The sequence below is a fragment of the Oreochromis niloticus genome, linkage group LG4, assembly GCF_001858045.2.
Source record: "Oreochromis niloticus isolate F11D_XX linkage group LG4, O_niloticus_UMD_NMBU, whole genome shotgun sequence".
In the NCBI taxonomy this organism is placed as follows: Eukaryota; Metazoa; Chordata; class Actinopteri; order Cichliformes; family Cichlidae; genus Oreochromis; species Oreochromis niloticus.
In genome coordinates this window covers 28,842,554-28,857,023 of record NC_031969.2, presented here as the reverse complement: position 1 = coordinate 28,857,023, position 14,470 = coordinate 28,842,554, and the positions used below count along the sequence as shown (strand labels likewise).

At 37.5% G+C, this 14,470-nt stretch overlaps 1 protein-coding gene across 1 annotated transcript; it reads right to left on the bottom strand.

Moving 5' to 3' along the window:
- Window positions 1-1,252: 1,252 nt before the first annotated feature.
- Window positions 1,253-12,524, bottom strand: limd2 (LIM domain containing 2). Its single transcript, XM_003441988.5, has 4 exons — window positions 12,334-12,524; window positions 4,534-4,572; window positions 4,192-4,328; window positions 1,253-4,093 (listed from the first exon to the last, which is right to left on the bottom strand). The coding sequence occupies exons 1-4, from the start codon at window positions 12,334-12,336 to the stop codon at window positions 3,934-3,936; spliced, it is 339 nt and encodes a 112-aa protein (XP_003442036.1). The 5' UTR covers window positions 12,337-12,524; the 3' UTR covers window positions 1,253-3,933.
- Window positions 12,525-14,470: the final 1,946 nt, after the last annotated feature.

Genomic DNA, 14,470 nt, shown 5'->3' with positions numbered 1-14,470 from the left:
TGATTTTTTTCTTTGCTACATAATTCCATATATCTTGCTTCATATATTTGAACATTTATATATTCAAAATCTGTGACTCAGCATTTTGAGTCTATTTTGTATTTTTGATTTCTTATATTATATTGAAAATTAAGTTCTTGTGTTGTTGTTATTATTAGTTAGGATTTAGTTGAGTTTTAATCTTGTTTTTGTTTCACCTACATTTCCTGAGTTATGAGTCTTTTTCTGTCCTCTATGTAGTTGTCTTGTCCTTAGTGTTTTACCTTTAGTTATGCCCGTGCTCTCATCTCCTTTATCCATTCTTATGTGTCTCTTCTGGCGTTCCATGTCTCCCTAGCCTGTCATATGTCTTATGTCTGTTGTGTGTTCCATATTGCCAAGCTTGTGCTGTCATGTCTACATCTCTCAATGTTTCCTGTTTTATTTTGAAGAGTCGGGTGTTTCCATGTTCATTGTGTTTTGTCATTATGTTCATTCCAGTCAGCTGTTTTCCCATGTGTTTCCACTTCCCCTGATCACCTCTTGTGTGTATTTAGTCTGTGTGTTTTCGTTCAGTCTTTGTCAGGTTGTCTGTTTTCCTTCCTCCACATCAGGTTTTAAGTGTTTTCCATGATTCTGTTCAGGGCATGTTCATGTTTCAAGTTCACGGTTTTTTTTTTTTGAGGGGTCCTATACCTTCTCTCATGCTCCTGCTCATAATCATGTTCATGTTCTCTTTGGTTATAGCTGTTATAGTCCAGTCTTTTCAGTTTAGGTTTTAGTTTTGTTTTCGCTACTGTTTGTTTTGCTTTGGATTTTGTATTCATGTTTTTCAGCCAAATAAACGGCTCACTTTGTCTTAAACTTAGTTCGTTTTCTCCCGTCTCTGATTTTGGGTCCGTTCCTTTAACACACCGGCTTTGCAGCCGTGACAGTTCTATATTCATAATCAGAATACTTTGTTAATTCCAGATATTTTGTGGTCAAAGTTGCTCCAGTAAGAACAGTAACTAACTAAGCCACATTCAAAAACAAAATATATTACAAAATATTACAAAAAAGCTGTAATATAAATCTAAATGTTGCAGAGGAAGATGGGCAGTACTTTTCACTGCACTGTATTGGAATATAAGTGTAGTGTATCAAGTACTTCAAAGTTGTACTTAAATGTAACCAATTACCTTTTGGATTACTTCCATTACAGCTAAACTTTATTAGATTGAAGTATTTCACCACAAATAAAATGCAAATAAAGACAATGTAAAACTCAGTGTGTTAAATCAACACCAGCATTTTATTTATTTATTTTTTTCCAAAAGCATGTAAAAAAAAATAAAAACAAAAATATGCACAAATGATTGTGTATATTGGCGTAGAAAGAGGGCGCTCACATTTTAAAATGTACCATACTACAACTAAGCAAGAGAGAGGAGGAGGAAGAGAGGAGAAAGACTGCATACAGTCCAAGCATCCTTTTGCTGTAAGGCCACCTCAATCCACAGGTCATGTCTGTAATATAGAATACACTTTCAAAGATGCATACATTTAAAATGTCTTGATGACAACGGCAATAAAAAAGGAATTCCACATCAAGTGTAGCACAGAAATGAAATGATTCACAGATTTAACAATAAAACGTCACACTGCAATCATTCACCTGAGCCTTGTGGCACCAGTGTAAAGTGTACCTTGTCTGCTCTATTAGACTTGGACATTGCAATTCACAGATTTTGCAGTTGTACCTTGGCGAACTGCTAACAGAGAATGACAAACACAGCATTTTTAGATACAATTCTCTTGATTTTTAAAGCATTCTCTGGGATCCAGAGGGCCGTTTTAAAATGACATAAAGAAAACATACATGTTCACACATAGTAGAATTAGAACTTTTGTACATGTGAATAAAGATGGTTAGGTGGGGAAAAATGGCTGCTGGTTGAGTGAAGTAATCCTTTGTTAAAGAGTTGGACTCTACAATAACCAGATCTGTTTTTAAAAAGGCATGATCACAAGATTTTGTTGTAAAGATCTGTGCATTCAAAGGTGTTTTGAAAAAGCAATAAGGTCAGCTCTTTGTCTTCTAAGGCTTCTCTTTAAAAAAAAAAGTCCATCTGTTTTGCTTCCTATTCTGCACAACAAGCTCAAATTAACAGTAAACCTTCAGTCACAGAAAGTACTTTGTGCCATTCAAGTGTCAGTGGTATTTTCTAAAATGTGATGATTTAATGGCTTTGGAGTTATCCTTTGTACAGAATGAAATAAAACCATGGAAATCTACACTGAATTAATTGTTCTTACATGTTAAAACTAAATAAGATCAAAAGAAGCTGTTGGCTCGGCTAGCTGCTGATCCTACTCAAAAACTTGAAAATAAAAGGCTATACTCAAATCATGGGCAAGTTATAGTTTTATCCTCTCATGTGAGATGCTATTGTCACACTTTTCCCAGCAGGGGGTGCTCTGCACTGGCTTTTGCATGCAGCCACACATCAAGGTGCCCATATATGTGACAAACTATCCATCCATCTATTGTAACATTGTAACATTTATATTAAGAAATAGGTCCAGTTGCATTTAGCAAATAAGACAGGAGAACCAGAAGGCATTAACTGAAAAAGGACTCAGGGGTTCAGGACAGAGTGACTGGATGTTTATGTCGCTATAATACAGCTTTTAAAACTTCATCACAAGACAACAACAAGCTGACAAGCATGAAATTATGAAGCAACACACTGTGAGACCTAAGCTCTGTCCATCAACATCCTCATTTATAGCATACATGCAATAATCAATTTATCCAGGTGTTTACAATTCCTCTTAAAATGTGTCATAGGACAGATGGAGGGATGTTTACATACTAAAGCTCAGCTTCCCTGCCATAATTAACCTTTTGTCTGGTGATCGTGTGTAGATATATGTGCATGACAAGGGTACAGCACAGTGGGGAATGTTTACTAATCACAAACTACAGCTAGTATACAGACAGTATACAAAGCACAATCTGAAAAATTCATTACAATGTTAACCATAAAAAGCTCAGAGATCAACTTATGCCATGACATCAATCAAATCTAAACTCAAGTGGGTCTAAAAATGTTAAAGAGAATCGCTATGTAAGAGAAACAAATGAAAATAACACTTACACCACAAAAGACCAATACAGTCATAAGATAAGGCTATCAGGACCCAGTCATACCAACATGCAAGACTCATTAAAATAATGAAGAACTGTGTGATGAAGTGAGCAATAATAAGACTAACGAAAGCAAAAATATAAACACAAGAGGTGAGTTGTTGCTAACGTGCACGGTTATTTTACAGTACATTGTACCCTGTTTGTTCCTCAAATATATGAAACCTGACAAACCTGTCTGACAGCATTGTCATAATACAGAGGATCTTTTTTTTTTAATTTGATGTGTGTGTTTTTACAATGAGTAATAAAATCTGATAAGTCTTCTTTTAAACCCATGGGTTAAAACTGACCTGAGTGTATGCCCTAACGCAAAACATGTGATGCTCTTTAACCCCTTAGATATGTTTGCCTGAGCATACAGTTTACTTATTTCTAAAAATAAAAAGGGTGCAATTAATTAAAACAAAATAAAAAAAGAGAAAAAAAACTGTTCACTATTCCACTCTCCACACTAGAGAAGGCTTTTGGTCACAATCAACTACCAATTTCAAACAGGAAATTGGAAAATGCAATTAGGAAATTAACAGTTATCATCAAATTATACTCAAAATTACGGTAAGTGGTATATATCATGACTGCCCAGTAATTTTCTAGATGTCTGTGCATGTATTTGTTTTGATGGCATTTAAAAAGCGAGTGAGTGCGTGGGTGATTTAACAGTGCCCCAGCTTATGAGGCATGTGTTCATCGTGATGCATTGGAGGTGTTAGGAGGAGGGAAAAGAAGAGGCAGGTCTGCGACAGGACAAAGGCAGATGATTATGGCGTCTTTGTTATAGTATTTGTCTCCTTGGCGGCCCAGAGCTGTTTGTGCTGCTCACGTCCAAAACCCTCGTCATAGTTTCCTTTGCTCTTGAACAGTTGTTTGAAGTGGGGTTTGCAGTAAAATTCGCCTTGAAGAGATGCAAAACTGCCAAGGCTGCCAGAAATGGAGGAATCAAAGAGTTACATGCCAATCACAGTGGTCAGGAGAAAACAGGAAAAAAAATAAAATAGCAGTATACTATATATAGTCACCTGAGTTTGGCATTGCAGTGCCTGCAGCAGAAACATGCTGAATGGAAGACAAGGTTGTTTGCAACCAGTTTCTCCATTGGGTAGACTGTCTTCAAACATGATGTACACACTTCCTTCTGGGTGTTGAAGCTGAAGGACTGAGCACACAAATATACTGCTTTACTACCAGGCATGCACATAATGTTCCTAATACAGCCGTTTAGCTTTAGCAAGTTGAAGGCTAGACACTAAATGCTCTCTCCTAAGATCAAAAGCTGATGAAAGTGAAGTTGGGCATGAGTATCACAAGCAGGTGAACACAGAGCCGTGAACTTGAGATAAAACAAACACATATATATTTACCTTAGATCGTTGGACTGATTTTTCTTCCGTGGCGTTGTCCTGTGTAAACACACAAAAATACATTTAACGATTAAATAAATGATTCAAATATGTATAATGCATAACGTGTGTGTATGCTATATACGCATTAGAAATATTAGGTAACACTGCCAAAAGGAAACTGTCCAATAAAATTACAGGCGTCACAAAAATCATAATAAAGGGTATTTTTACTGTCCTCTTGTTACCTTTGCCTGTGTTTTAATAGTGTCAATCTGATCTCTTTCTATTCACTCCATCTGTCTCTTTACACCCCTGGGAGAGGATCAGGTGCCTTCTGTTTAGTCATGTGACTTGAGCTGTGCGTTGCTCTGCATGGATCTGCCCTCAACATAGCAGAACAACTCAGACTCAGTCGTTCAGTTAAGAAATTTTAAGGGATAATGGCATGGACTCTATTACAAAAGGTAGAAGAGTTCTCACTGAAGTAATAAAACTGATGTGCTGCTGCCAGTCTTTATCTTAAAAATGACTCAACTTTGCAATCTGTAATCAGTTCATGTAATGAACCATTTTGTTTGACTCAACCCTACAATCATGGACATTCATAAATTTACTCTTTAATTCTCTGGCTGCCATACAACACAAGTCAGCACAGTTTTCTGCACACTACGGGTGTTGAATGTTTTTGTCACGCAACTGCAGTTTCGTTCAGTTTTATAAGCAAAAGAGACACTTCTCAGACACGAAGAAGGTTAAGAAAGAGGAAAAACTCGCTGGAGGAAATGACAGTAGTACTGCAGTAGGTTTCCTGAAGCAATGAATATGATCACATCTTTAAGCAGGATTAACAGGTAGATCAAGCAGATAATAAACAGGAAAACATTCAAAACAAGCACAATAAGAACTTCAAGAAAACTTAGTGTGCAGAAGAAGGGAAGTCTCTGTTGAGGTAGGGGAAAGTCCACTGCAGACTTTGCTAAAACCCTGTTATATAAGGCAATCTGGCTGGAGCTGGACGTTGGGGTGAGGTTATGGGGGTTCAGAGGCTGCTATAAATTTTAAAGCTCTTTAGCATCAGAGACAAATGCTGATTGCTGTTTTTTTGCAGGTTTATTACAGCTTTGAAAACAAAATAACAAACAAACAGTTAAGACGCATTAGAGCATGAATCGTTCTTGAACTGCTGACACGAGTCAAGAGTAGAAGTTAAGCAACAAACCTGTGATAAATAGCATTGCAATGTGCTTGACATGCCTGAAAAACTAGCTCCCTGTACTATGTATAGGAGCCAACGATCCAGGAGGTTTCTTGGTAGTCAGAAGTTTGTTTTGAACAGTAGAGCAAATTAAGTCTTACAGATCACAGCAACTGGTCCCATTGCCCCATAAAATCCAATTTAGCTAGACATAAGCTATATTGGCACTATGTGTTGTATGTAAAAAATTATTATTTATTTTCTCATTTATATTACTGTCAAAGTCAGGCTAATGTTTGGTCTCCATTAAGCACACAATTCACGTCGTCACAGAACTCCTGCTCATTGAAGTGCAACAAGGCCACAGCTAAGCAAGTATTTGTGGCTACAATCATAAATGATAAAGTTTTGCAAAGCTTTATTGACAAATGTGGCTTCACGATGTATGGATTATTAAATCACACTTCCTGGATTTTACATCACATGTTAGTTTAATGATTAGAGAGGTTCTACTTGATTAACGGTGTAAACTGTTGCTGTATTAATTAGCATACTGTTTTTGAACAGGGCTGCCTTTAATGCACCCTCAAGGGGAGAACAGCAAGGGTGTTGTCTGTATTTATGACAACCGGATGACATACTTTGAAACGATTGGTTCATTAACAGTGGGGCCATGCAGCTTCCTGTAGATGTAATCACATCCCAACAGTTGGACGTCTCCTCGTTATCCCCCATTCATCTTGAACTCAGTCATTATGCTGCTGCTGCTCGCTAGCAGACAGCTCACACTTTTCTGGTTATCTAGCAGAACGCATGATAGACCACTTCCTGTTGCTGCAATACAACTGAGAAACTAGCATGCCTCTGATCTTCTCAAATGACTGAACACTGCAGAAACTCAAGTTTGATTTTGTAGTATTTTAAGTTTTTTGCAGAGAATATTTACATCAGTAGAAGGCTGTAAAGGCTGATAAGGAAGTTGTGCAAATGAAATCATGAAATAAATGTAAAAAGGGTAAAGTGATCAAAGCAAAAGCAAAGACTAGCTAATGTTTTGTTTTCTCTTTGGTAAAAATAACCCAGCAGCATTAGTTTCTATGTTAGGCCTGGGCATTCATTCCAAAAACATGTACACAAACATGCAGGAAGACTTGAGATCAGCTTGTGCCATCTTGTCTTCTTTTACCTTATATGGGTCTCAGTTGCCATCAAACAGCTTGAATGTGGCAGGAAGTTGTTTTGACACATCTGGCTTCCTCTGTCTTACACAGTCCCAACAAGGAGTACAATCACTATGTACCTAACCAACTTTCTTACTAATAACTGACTGTAAAAGGAAACTTTGTGCTGTATGAATAAATCGCAAGAAACATTTTTTTTAAGATAAAAATTGATCTAAACATAAATAAAGTTTTGTGGAGTGATTAATTAGGCCTGCAATGAATAACACTGTTTTAACTGTGGGGCAGTTCAGCATACCAGTGTATGAGGAGCTAGAGCCAGCTGGAGTGTGGTTATCTTACCAAACAAAGAGCACTTTCACTCAAGTGTTCAAATCTTCTTGGAAAAGAGCTTCTACTCTTAGCTCACAGCATCATTCCTCACATTCAGCCCTCACATCGCTTTAATCTCACATGCACGTCTGCTTGTGTGCATTTGTATTCATGCTGCAACCACCTAGGAGGTTTTGTTCACTTTTGTTGACTTAGATTGAAGGTTAAAGACCTCTATTACATTTGTATAGTAAATAAGAAGCGACACATCAACCCCGTAGCACCATCGCTTGCTAGTACTGGCGCTACAGGGTAATTTTTGTTACAGTATGGCAGAGGCATGTTAGCCATTTTCCCTATTTATATTCTTAGCTACAGTATTCTTCCTACACAGCTCTTAGCTAAGCAACTGCGCATCCTGATCTCCATGTTGAAGTATATTTTAATCCTTTGACTTAAAATACAAAGGTCCCAAAATCCTACTCTCCTTTTCTTTGAGGCCATGAATGATGTGTTTGACCAGGGAGTCAAATGGCCCTCAGGTCTGTTCTTATTCTGTCAAAATCAAGAGGAGTCGTAATGGGGTATGTGGAGATGCCATTTAGGAATTATAGGAAGTATATAGCAATAAAGTGTATACATTCTTCACTGATGTTGACGTTAAACAAGCACCAAAACTACAAACCAGGGCCTCCGATCTCTAAATCTTAAAAGTGTATACAAGACCTGTCTGCTGATGTAAATCACAGACGTTTAACTAGCTACAAAAACTCTAAAAGAGTATTATGGGGTGAAAGTTCAACATACTAGTGAAGTTCAAAATGGACACACATTTATTCTCTTGTAGTGCTGATGGACAGAAAACAAGAAGGCAAACGCCACCACTTCACACTTGATTATCACTTAAAACACAGAGCGCTGCACAATTCACTGCAGCAGGCCCCTACAAGGGAATGCAGGGAAGCTATGTAACAAATGCCATTTATCAAATAAGGTTCCCAGTCTCTCTCTCTCTCTCTCTCTCTCTCTCACTTTCTTATTTTTAGAAACAAGATCATTGTTTAATAATTTGGAAAGTAGAGTGAAACAAACTGAACAAAGTACCTCGTCGTCATTAACACATCACACAACAGTGTAAATGAGCTAATTTTCCAGACCAGTACTTACAACATGAACCTAGAGCCTGAATATTTATTTTACAGAAAATATCTAACTGTATGTAATATGGATGTGCAAGCTACGGCAATGATCCAACAACTACAACAGCTGCTGAAGAGAATCGATAACGCTTAACGTGCAGAGACACAGCAAGCTATGTGGACAACATGCCAAGAAAGGAAAAAATAAAACACTCATCTTATATAAGGTTAATTATAAACAAAATCTGTGATGCAGAAATATTTGAACATGGCTACTGGCTGGGGAGCATCTAAAAGAAGGATGACATGGTCTCGCTCGTAAGAGCACAGATGGAGGTTTGCCTCAACAGTCTGCAGAGTAATCGTATCTGAGCCAAGTTTTGGTCTTTGCTTGACCACTACTTAACTTCTTCTTTTGAACTTCCTGTATAAAAGAAGAAAATGACGAAGCATTTTCTGTGTTTAACAGTATAGACCATTTATCACATGTCCACGTCTCATAGGTTTTTTCACTTCCTGTATAAGATTGACAAAGAGATTCGTGAAACCTATGTTAATGAAGGACGACATGAACTTTAGGGGTGAACAGTGAGACTAATAAAACTATATCCATTTTTGATTAATCTGCCAATTATTTTCATAAAACATCATTGCCAGGGATCATTTCTAACAGAAGAAGATAACATCTTTTGAGTGCTTTTCTGATTCAGTCTTTCTTTCATTGTTTCATTATCTTGGCATTTAACTGTGAAAATGAAAAGATTGTCATACAAGAAAGCTGCAACCAGAAAATTTTTTGGAAATAGGCTGTGCATTAACTTTTTGATGAATAACAAGTCAATCCCAACCATTTCTGATCTCTATTTTCGTTTTGGTTTTGCTGTTCTGTTAATTTAAGAAGTAGGCGAAGTCTTTCAGTAGTACAAAAACCACAACATACATTTTAATATCATTTGCATGTATCATTTCTGAGAAGTAGTTTGCCATTTCAAAAGGAGAAAGTGTTACTGACTTATCACTTGCAGTTAAAAGCAAGAAACATATGGTAACTTATAAGATGCACTGCAGGGATACCTTTGCTGAAATGACCAAATTAGAAAGGTTGGTTTAAGGGAAAACGTACTGCATCATTCTTGTCCCAGTAGTGCTAAACCAAACAGTTGGTCCTGGTATTCAGCAGCAGGTGGTATGTTTATGGTTTCTTTTTAAAACTGAAAGAAGTAAAACCAGCTTATGAAAGAATGTGTTGGAGACCCGGAATCTGTGTTGACTCGATGTAGATTAGGCCACTGCTTTCAGCAAGCTTGCTGGAGATAAAGCAGAAACTGATGCAAGTTCAAGACATGATCTGATGTTATCAGGGACTTCAGAAGAGAGACCATTTCACAATCAACTTCTTCTCCTTGAATGGAATTCACCATAACATGCCTCATCCCGTCTACAAAAAAATGGCCCCATGCAAATATCTGCTTTGCAATCACAGCAAAATTTCCATCACAGTGGCACTGGAGGGTAAGGAACAGGGAATTAAATGTTGCTCAATAAAGTGCCTTAAGTAGTTACTTCTCAAGTTCAAAAGTAATCATTTGTGAGGTGATTGTCTGCAGACCCCCACAGACATGAGATATCTTAGACGTTCTCTGTTGACTTATAATGCTGTGAGGAACTGGAGTACTTCAAAACTATTTTCTGTGAGGCCTTTAGACGTTGGACCAGTGCTGACAACCTCAGAGACAAAACGTAATGCGAGTTAATGGTTTCAGTCCAGACTGAAAAATACTGGTATAAAGAAGAGACACACAGAGCTTTAAATGGCAGTGGGGGAGGCTGGGGAGACTGGACTGTATAAAAAGAATGGAGAAAAGACTATAATCATGTTGGAAGTTTCTTATCTTCAGCTGGAGCAGTTGCTGGCAATGGTCCGGATTGTTGCTGTACAAGTAGAGCAGCCAAAGCTTTATTACCAGCCCCACACATCTGTCTGAGATCTGATTTACAAGAGAATGCCATAAAACTTCTCAGGAAAATTAAATAACTCAAAGAGAAAGTAACGTACTAAGACTTCCTGGAATGAGTCTTTATGCAGGTTTACAGACTCTAAAACGAGACTGCACATACCCACAGGAAACGAAAGAGACGTGCATTTTTTTCCTTTTACTAGGTCAGGTGTATTTGTGTGCTCAACTGGCAATCAGTGATTTGCCCAATGATTGAAAAATACTGATTTGTCTCTACACAGCTGATTTGGCTTGCAAAGAAGTTACGTTTCCACGCAACAATAAAAACACACACATACACACCCACAATATATACGTATATATATATATATATATATATATATATATATATATATATATATAAAATCAGTTGAAAGCATTAAATCAACTGTGAAATTGTTTCAACATCCTTCCAAGCCTGATCCTGTCTGCTTACACATACCTCCTGGCTATATTTCTTGTTTTCAAAGCAAACCATGACTATAATTTAGTAAATGATTGATAGAGGGGGATATAAAGGCACAGGTATGCACCCAGTGTAACTATGTGCCACTTTTTCCTGCAGCTCTATGCCATGGACCTGCTGGCGACCCATTTAATACTCCTCTGCACATCTGACAGCAGGCAACCCCCCCTTCCATCCAACATATGGCACTTCTGACATGCCCAACAAATCAGGTTTTTGTGCCGTTAATGGTAATTGTTTGACAGAACAGCATATGGACAAACTAAATACAATTTTTAGTAGTCCTCATTGCAGCTTTGGAAAATGGGGTTTGCTGAAAGCTGCTTTATTTATTTACTGTCTGGCCAAACAAGTGAGTCAAACTGCAACAACAGGCTCCCAAATCCAGCAGGATACTGACGTAGTTCAGGCAGCAGAGCAGGGTGTCAATCTGTGCAGTCTACTCCAACTGAAATTACACCCAGACAGTACACTGATGATAGTAGGAAATCAGAGAATGACGGTATACTTACTTAAGCCTTCTCGCCATATGCCAGGGCCATAATTACAGACTTCTAAAGCTGTGGTGCTTTGGATGGATGAAATGTGGTTTTACCACACTGCACATAATGGTTTGACAATACAAACCACTACAGTAAGTGCAAATAAAGCCTAAAACCAAGTCACTTATACATTTGGAAGGCGACTTTGTATGCTGCAGGGTAAAGTCAAAGAGGACCATTATATTCATTGTATATCCATTGTATTCAAACCTGGATAACTGCTTATCCCTCAATGAACACAGTTATTCCCTAGGGATGCAGGAATGCCTGGATGGATGCTACTAGTCAACATTCATGTTATGATCATGTATGAAGCCAGCTGGCTGCAAAGTATGCCCAGTGAGCGGAATACAACATGCACCTTTATACTTTTTTTTGCGTACTTTTCTTTCCCAGGTTTCTTGAATGCTCGTCCATGGTTTGGTGTAATTACTACAGAAATATCAGGTGCAAGTAATGACAATCTGCTATGGCTGGTGCAGCTCCAGCAAAACAAAAACATAAATGCACGCCACATAATATTCAACTGATTTAAACGCATGTATAAGTAGGCCGATAAAAAGGAAGGAAAATGAATAAGTCGTAGACTTAATAAAAAGCAAGAGTGCTTTGTAATAACGCACTAATAGTATATTTAGATACTATGGTTAGATTATAATAATTAGCCATCGAGCTAGCTAACGAGCAGACAAGAAGCGGCACACTGTTAGCATTTTTGAGGAACACAGCGGCTGCGGCGGCGGGCATTTAAATTCTGTGGAAATTTTTCAGAGCTGATTTTCTCCTTCTGCCCCAGCAATTCACGCAGTGGTTTACATAACAAATCAGTTTCTGCACAGCTAACCGTTCCCGGGTGGAAAGACATCATCACCTCACATCTTCTCACAAAAAAATTAAAAGAAGAAGAAGAGGGGCGCGCGGCGGAGGGAGGGAGGCTGCAGACACACACACGGTGCAAACGGACAAAAAAAAAAATACACACTCACCATCTGGCTTCTTGTCTGCGACACACTGGCTGATAACACGGAGTCTGCTTGCTCAGTAGCTGAAGGCAGATACCTTCCCTCTCATTCACTTTTGGGTTAAAGCAAGATTTTTTTCGGAGTCAGTAACCCCAACGCCGGCGAATTTCTGCCTCCTCTTCGCTTCTCGTTTCGGGTTTTCAACAGAACGTTTTTTTTTTCCTCCGGCAGGAGGTCGCACGCTATTGGTTCTCATCTGTTCTGACACATTCGCAGGTTATCGGACAAGTCACAACTAAGACTCGAACAGAAAGTTTTTTTTAAAGGGTTAAATATATGTTAATCGTAATCTAATTGTTTTTAAAGAACAACGATAATAATTTCTGGCTTATTGGTTTAGATATTCTTTGGTAATTGCTTTGAACTGCACATTTCTTCTGATATTATTCATATTATTGCTGGACGTGTCTTTCCGGAATTCATAAGTGTGTGAACATGTCATGTAAGCTTTCGACGCTTTTTGGTTTTTTTCTGTGCATTAAATTTGTCAAAACCATGTGACTAAATGTACCGCGGAATCGTGCGTTATTTTATTTATTTATTTATTTTAATGTAATTCACTGATAATCCTCGTGGGGTGATGCGATGGCAGTATTTATACACAGGAGTAAAACTGTGTTATAAGTTAAAAATATCTTTAACTTACTACTTACTTAAAGTACACGTAGTTCTAATCATAAAGGTGCAAAATACTATTGTAGTGTGTTCATCTGTTACAAAAATGCGTGTTGTGCAGGTTTTGTGCCTTTAAAAGCTGCACTGTTTGAACCCGAGCTATAGCCTTCCTGTGTGGAGTTTGCATCTTCTCCCCTGGGTACTTAGACTTCCTTCTACAGTCAAAATACATGCATATTAGATTATCTGTGAATTCTGAATTGGCTATGGGTAAGAGGTAGGTAAAGTCCTTGAAGTGCATAAAATAAAGTGTTTTGTGAATGTATGGTAAACACTTCAAGTGGTCAGTATGAGTAAAAAAACAAAAAGATATATAAATGTGAGTGATATGGAATTAATGACAGTAAAGTCACTCAATGTGGATAAACTGAGATGTTATAGTGAAAGTTCTTTAGACATCTTAGGCTGTTCGTCATAACACAAAAATCTAATCGTGTGGTAATGTGTGATATATTATCAGCACACATATTTATTTGCTTTATCAACTATCAGCTTTCACCTTATTCATTATATTTGTTTCCTGATTCAATCAATTCTTAAACCAGGAGATTACAAGTTACCAAAATAAATTACATATTGTAAGAAGACTAAAATGTGTATTTATATCCATATATTTTCTTATAACAATGTAGAAATGCTCCATCAAAAGTAGATAGTCTTGGATCTGTGTAGGTTCTTGGTGATCCAGGTCACGGTAGTCTTAAGAGCTTGAAAGTTTAGACGGTGATTGGACGTCTTTAAGTTATTCGAGGACATTGCATCATCGACTTTAAAAAAAAAAAAATCATCCCCTCTTAAGAAACAACTCCCACTAGGGTTTAAATACCTGGAACTCTTCACCTTTTAGACGCCTCTTGGATGAAAGGTGAGACATGTTAAAGACGTCCAGTTGCCTTCTTTGAAGCTCTTACATACAGGAAATTACACTTCATTTGGATCAAAAGCTGCAAACTTGAAGCTAGTAAATGTTAGTTAAATAGTTAGCCATAGTAAAACTAATTTGAAAATACAGGTCATAGTGTTGAACAGTGTACAAAACACTGAAGCAGTTAAACCAATCATTATGTGAAGTGAATGCCAAATATGGAAGAGAAAATTGGTTAAACTTTTTTGAAAAGGGGGAGTAAAATTGTAACATGCTAGTTATTTACTTTTTGTTTTGTAGTTTATGTCAATAAAATTTGCGCAGGGATTATACACAAATATCTAAGCTGTCTGCAAAAATATGATAATGGATACCACCACGAGTATGTGTGCGTATCACAACCATTTATGCCCCCCAGTGGTCACAGTGAGAAATGACAAAACTACTTTTTTGTGGCTGTTTGCTGCCAGAAACTGTTTAAAGTTTAAATTAAATGAATTTAAACCACTTTAGAGAAATATACAACTCCCATCTTTCCATGTCACCTTTTTTGATTTTAAC

What these genes read in the sequence shown, in the direction of transcription:
- limd2 (XM_003441988.5), bottom strand. An exon ending in AATCAGTCCAACGATCTAAG is followed by an intron (nt 4,329 to 4,533) that starts GTAAATATATAT and finishes TTGTGTGCTCAG; the next exon opens with TCCTTCAGCTTCAACACCCA. An exon ending in CACTGCAATGCCAAACTCAG is followed by an intron (nt 4,094 to 4,191) that starts GTGACTATATAT and finishes CATTTCTGGCAG; the next exon opens with CCTTGGCAGTTTTGCATCTC.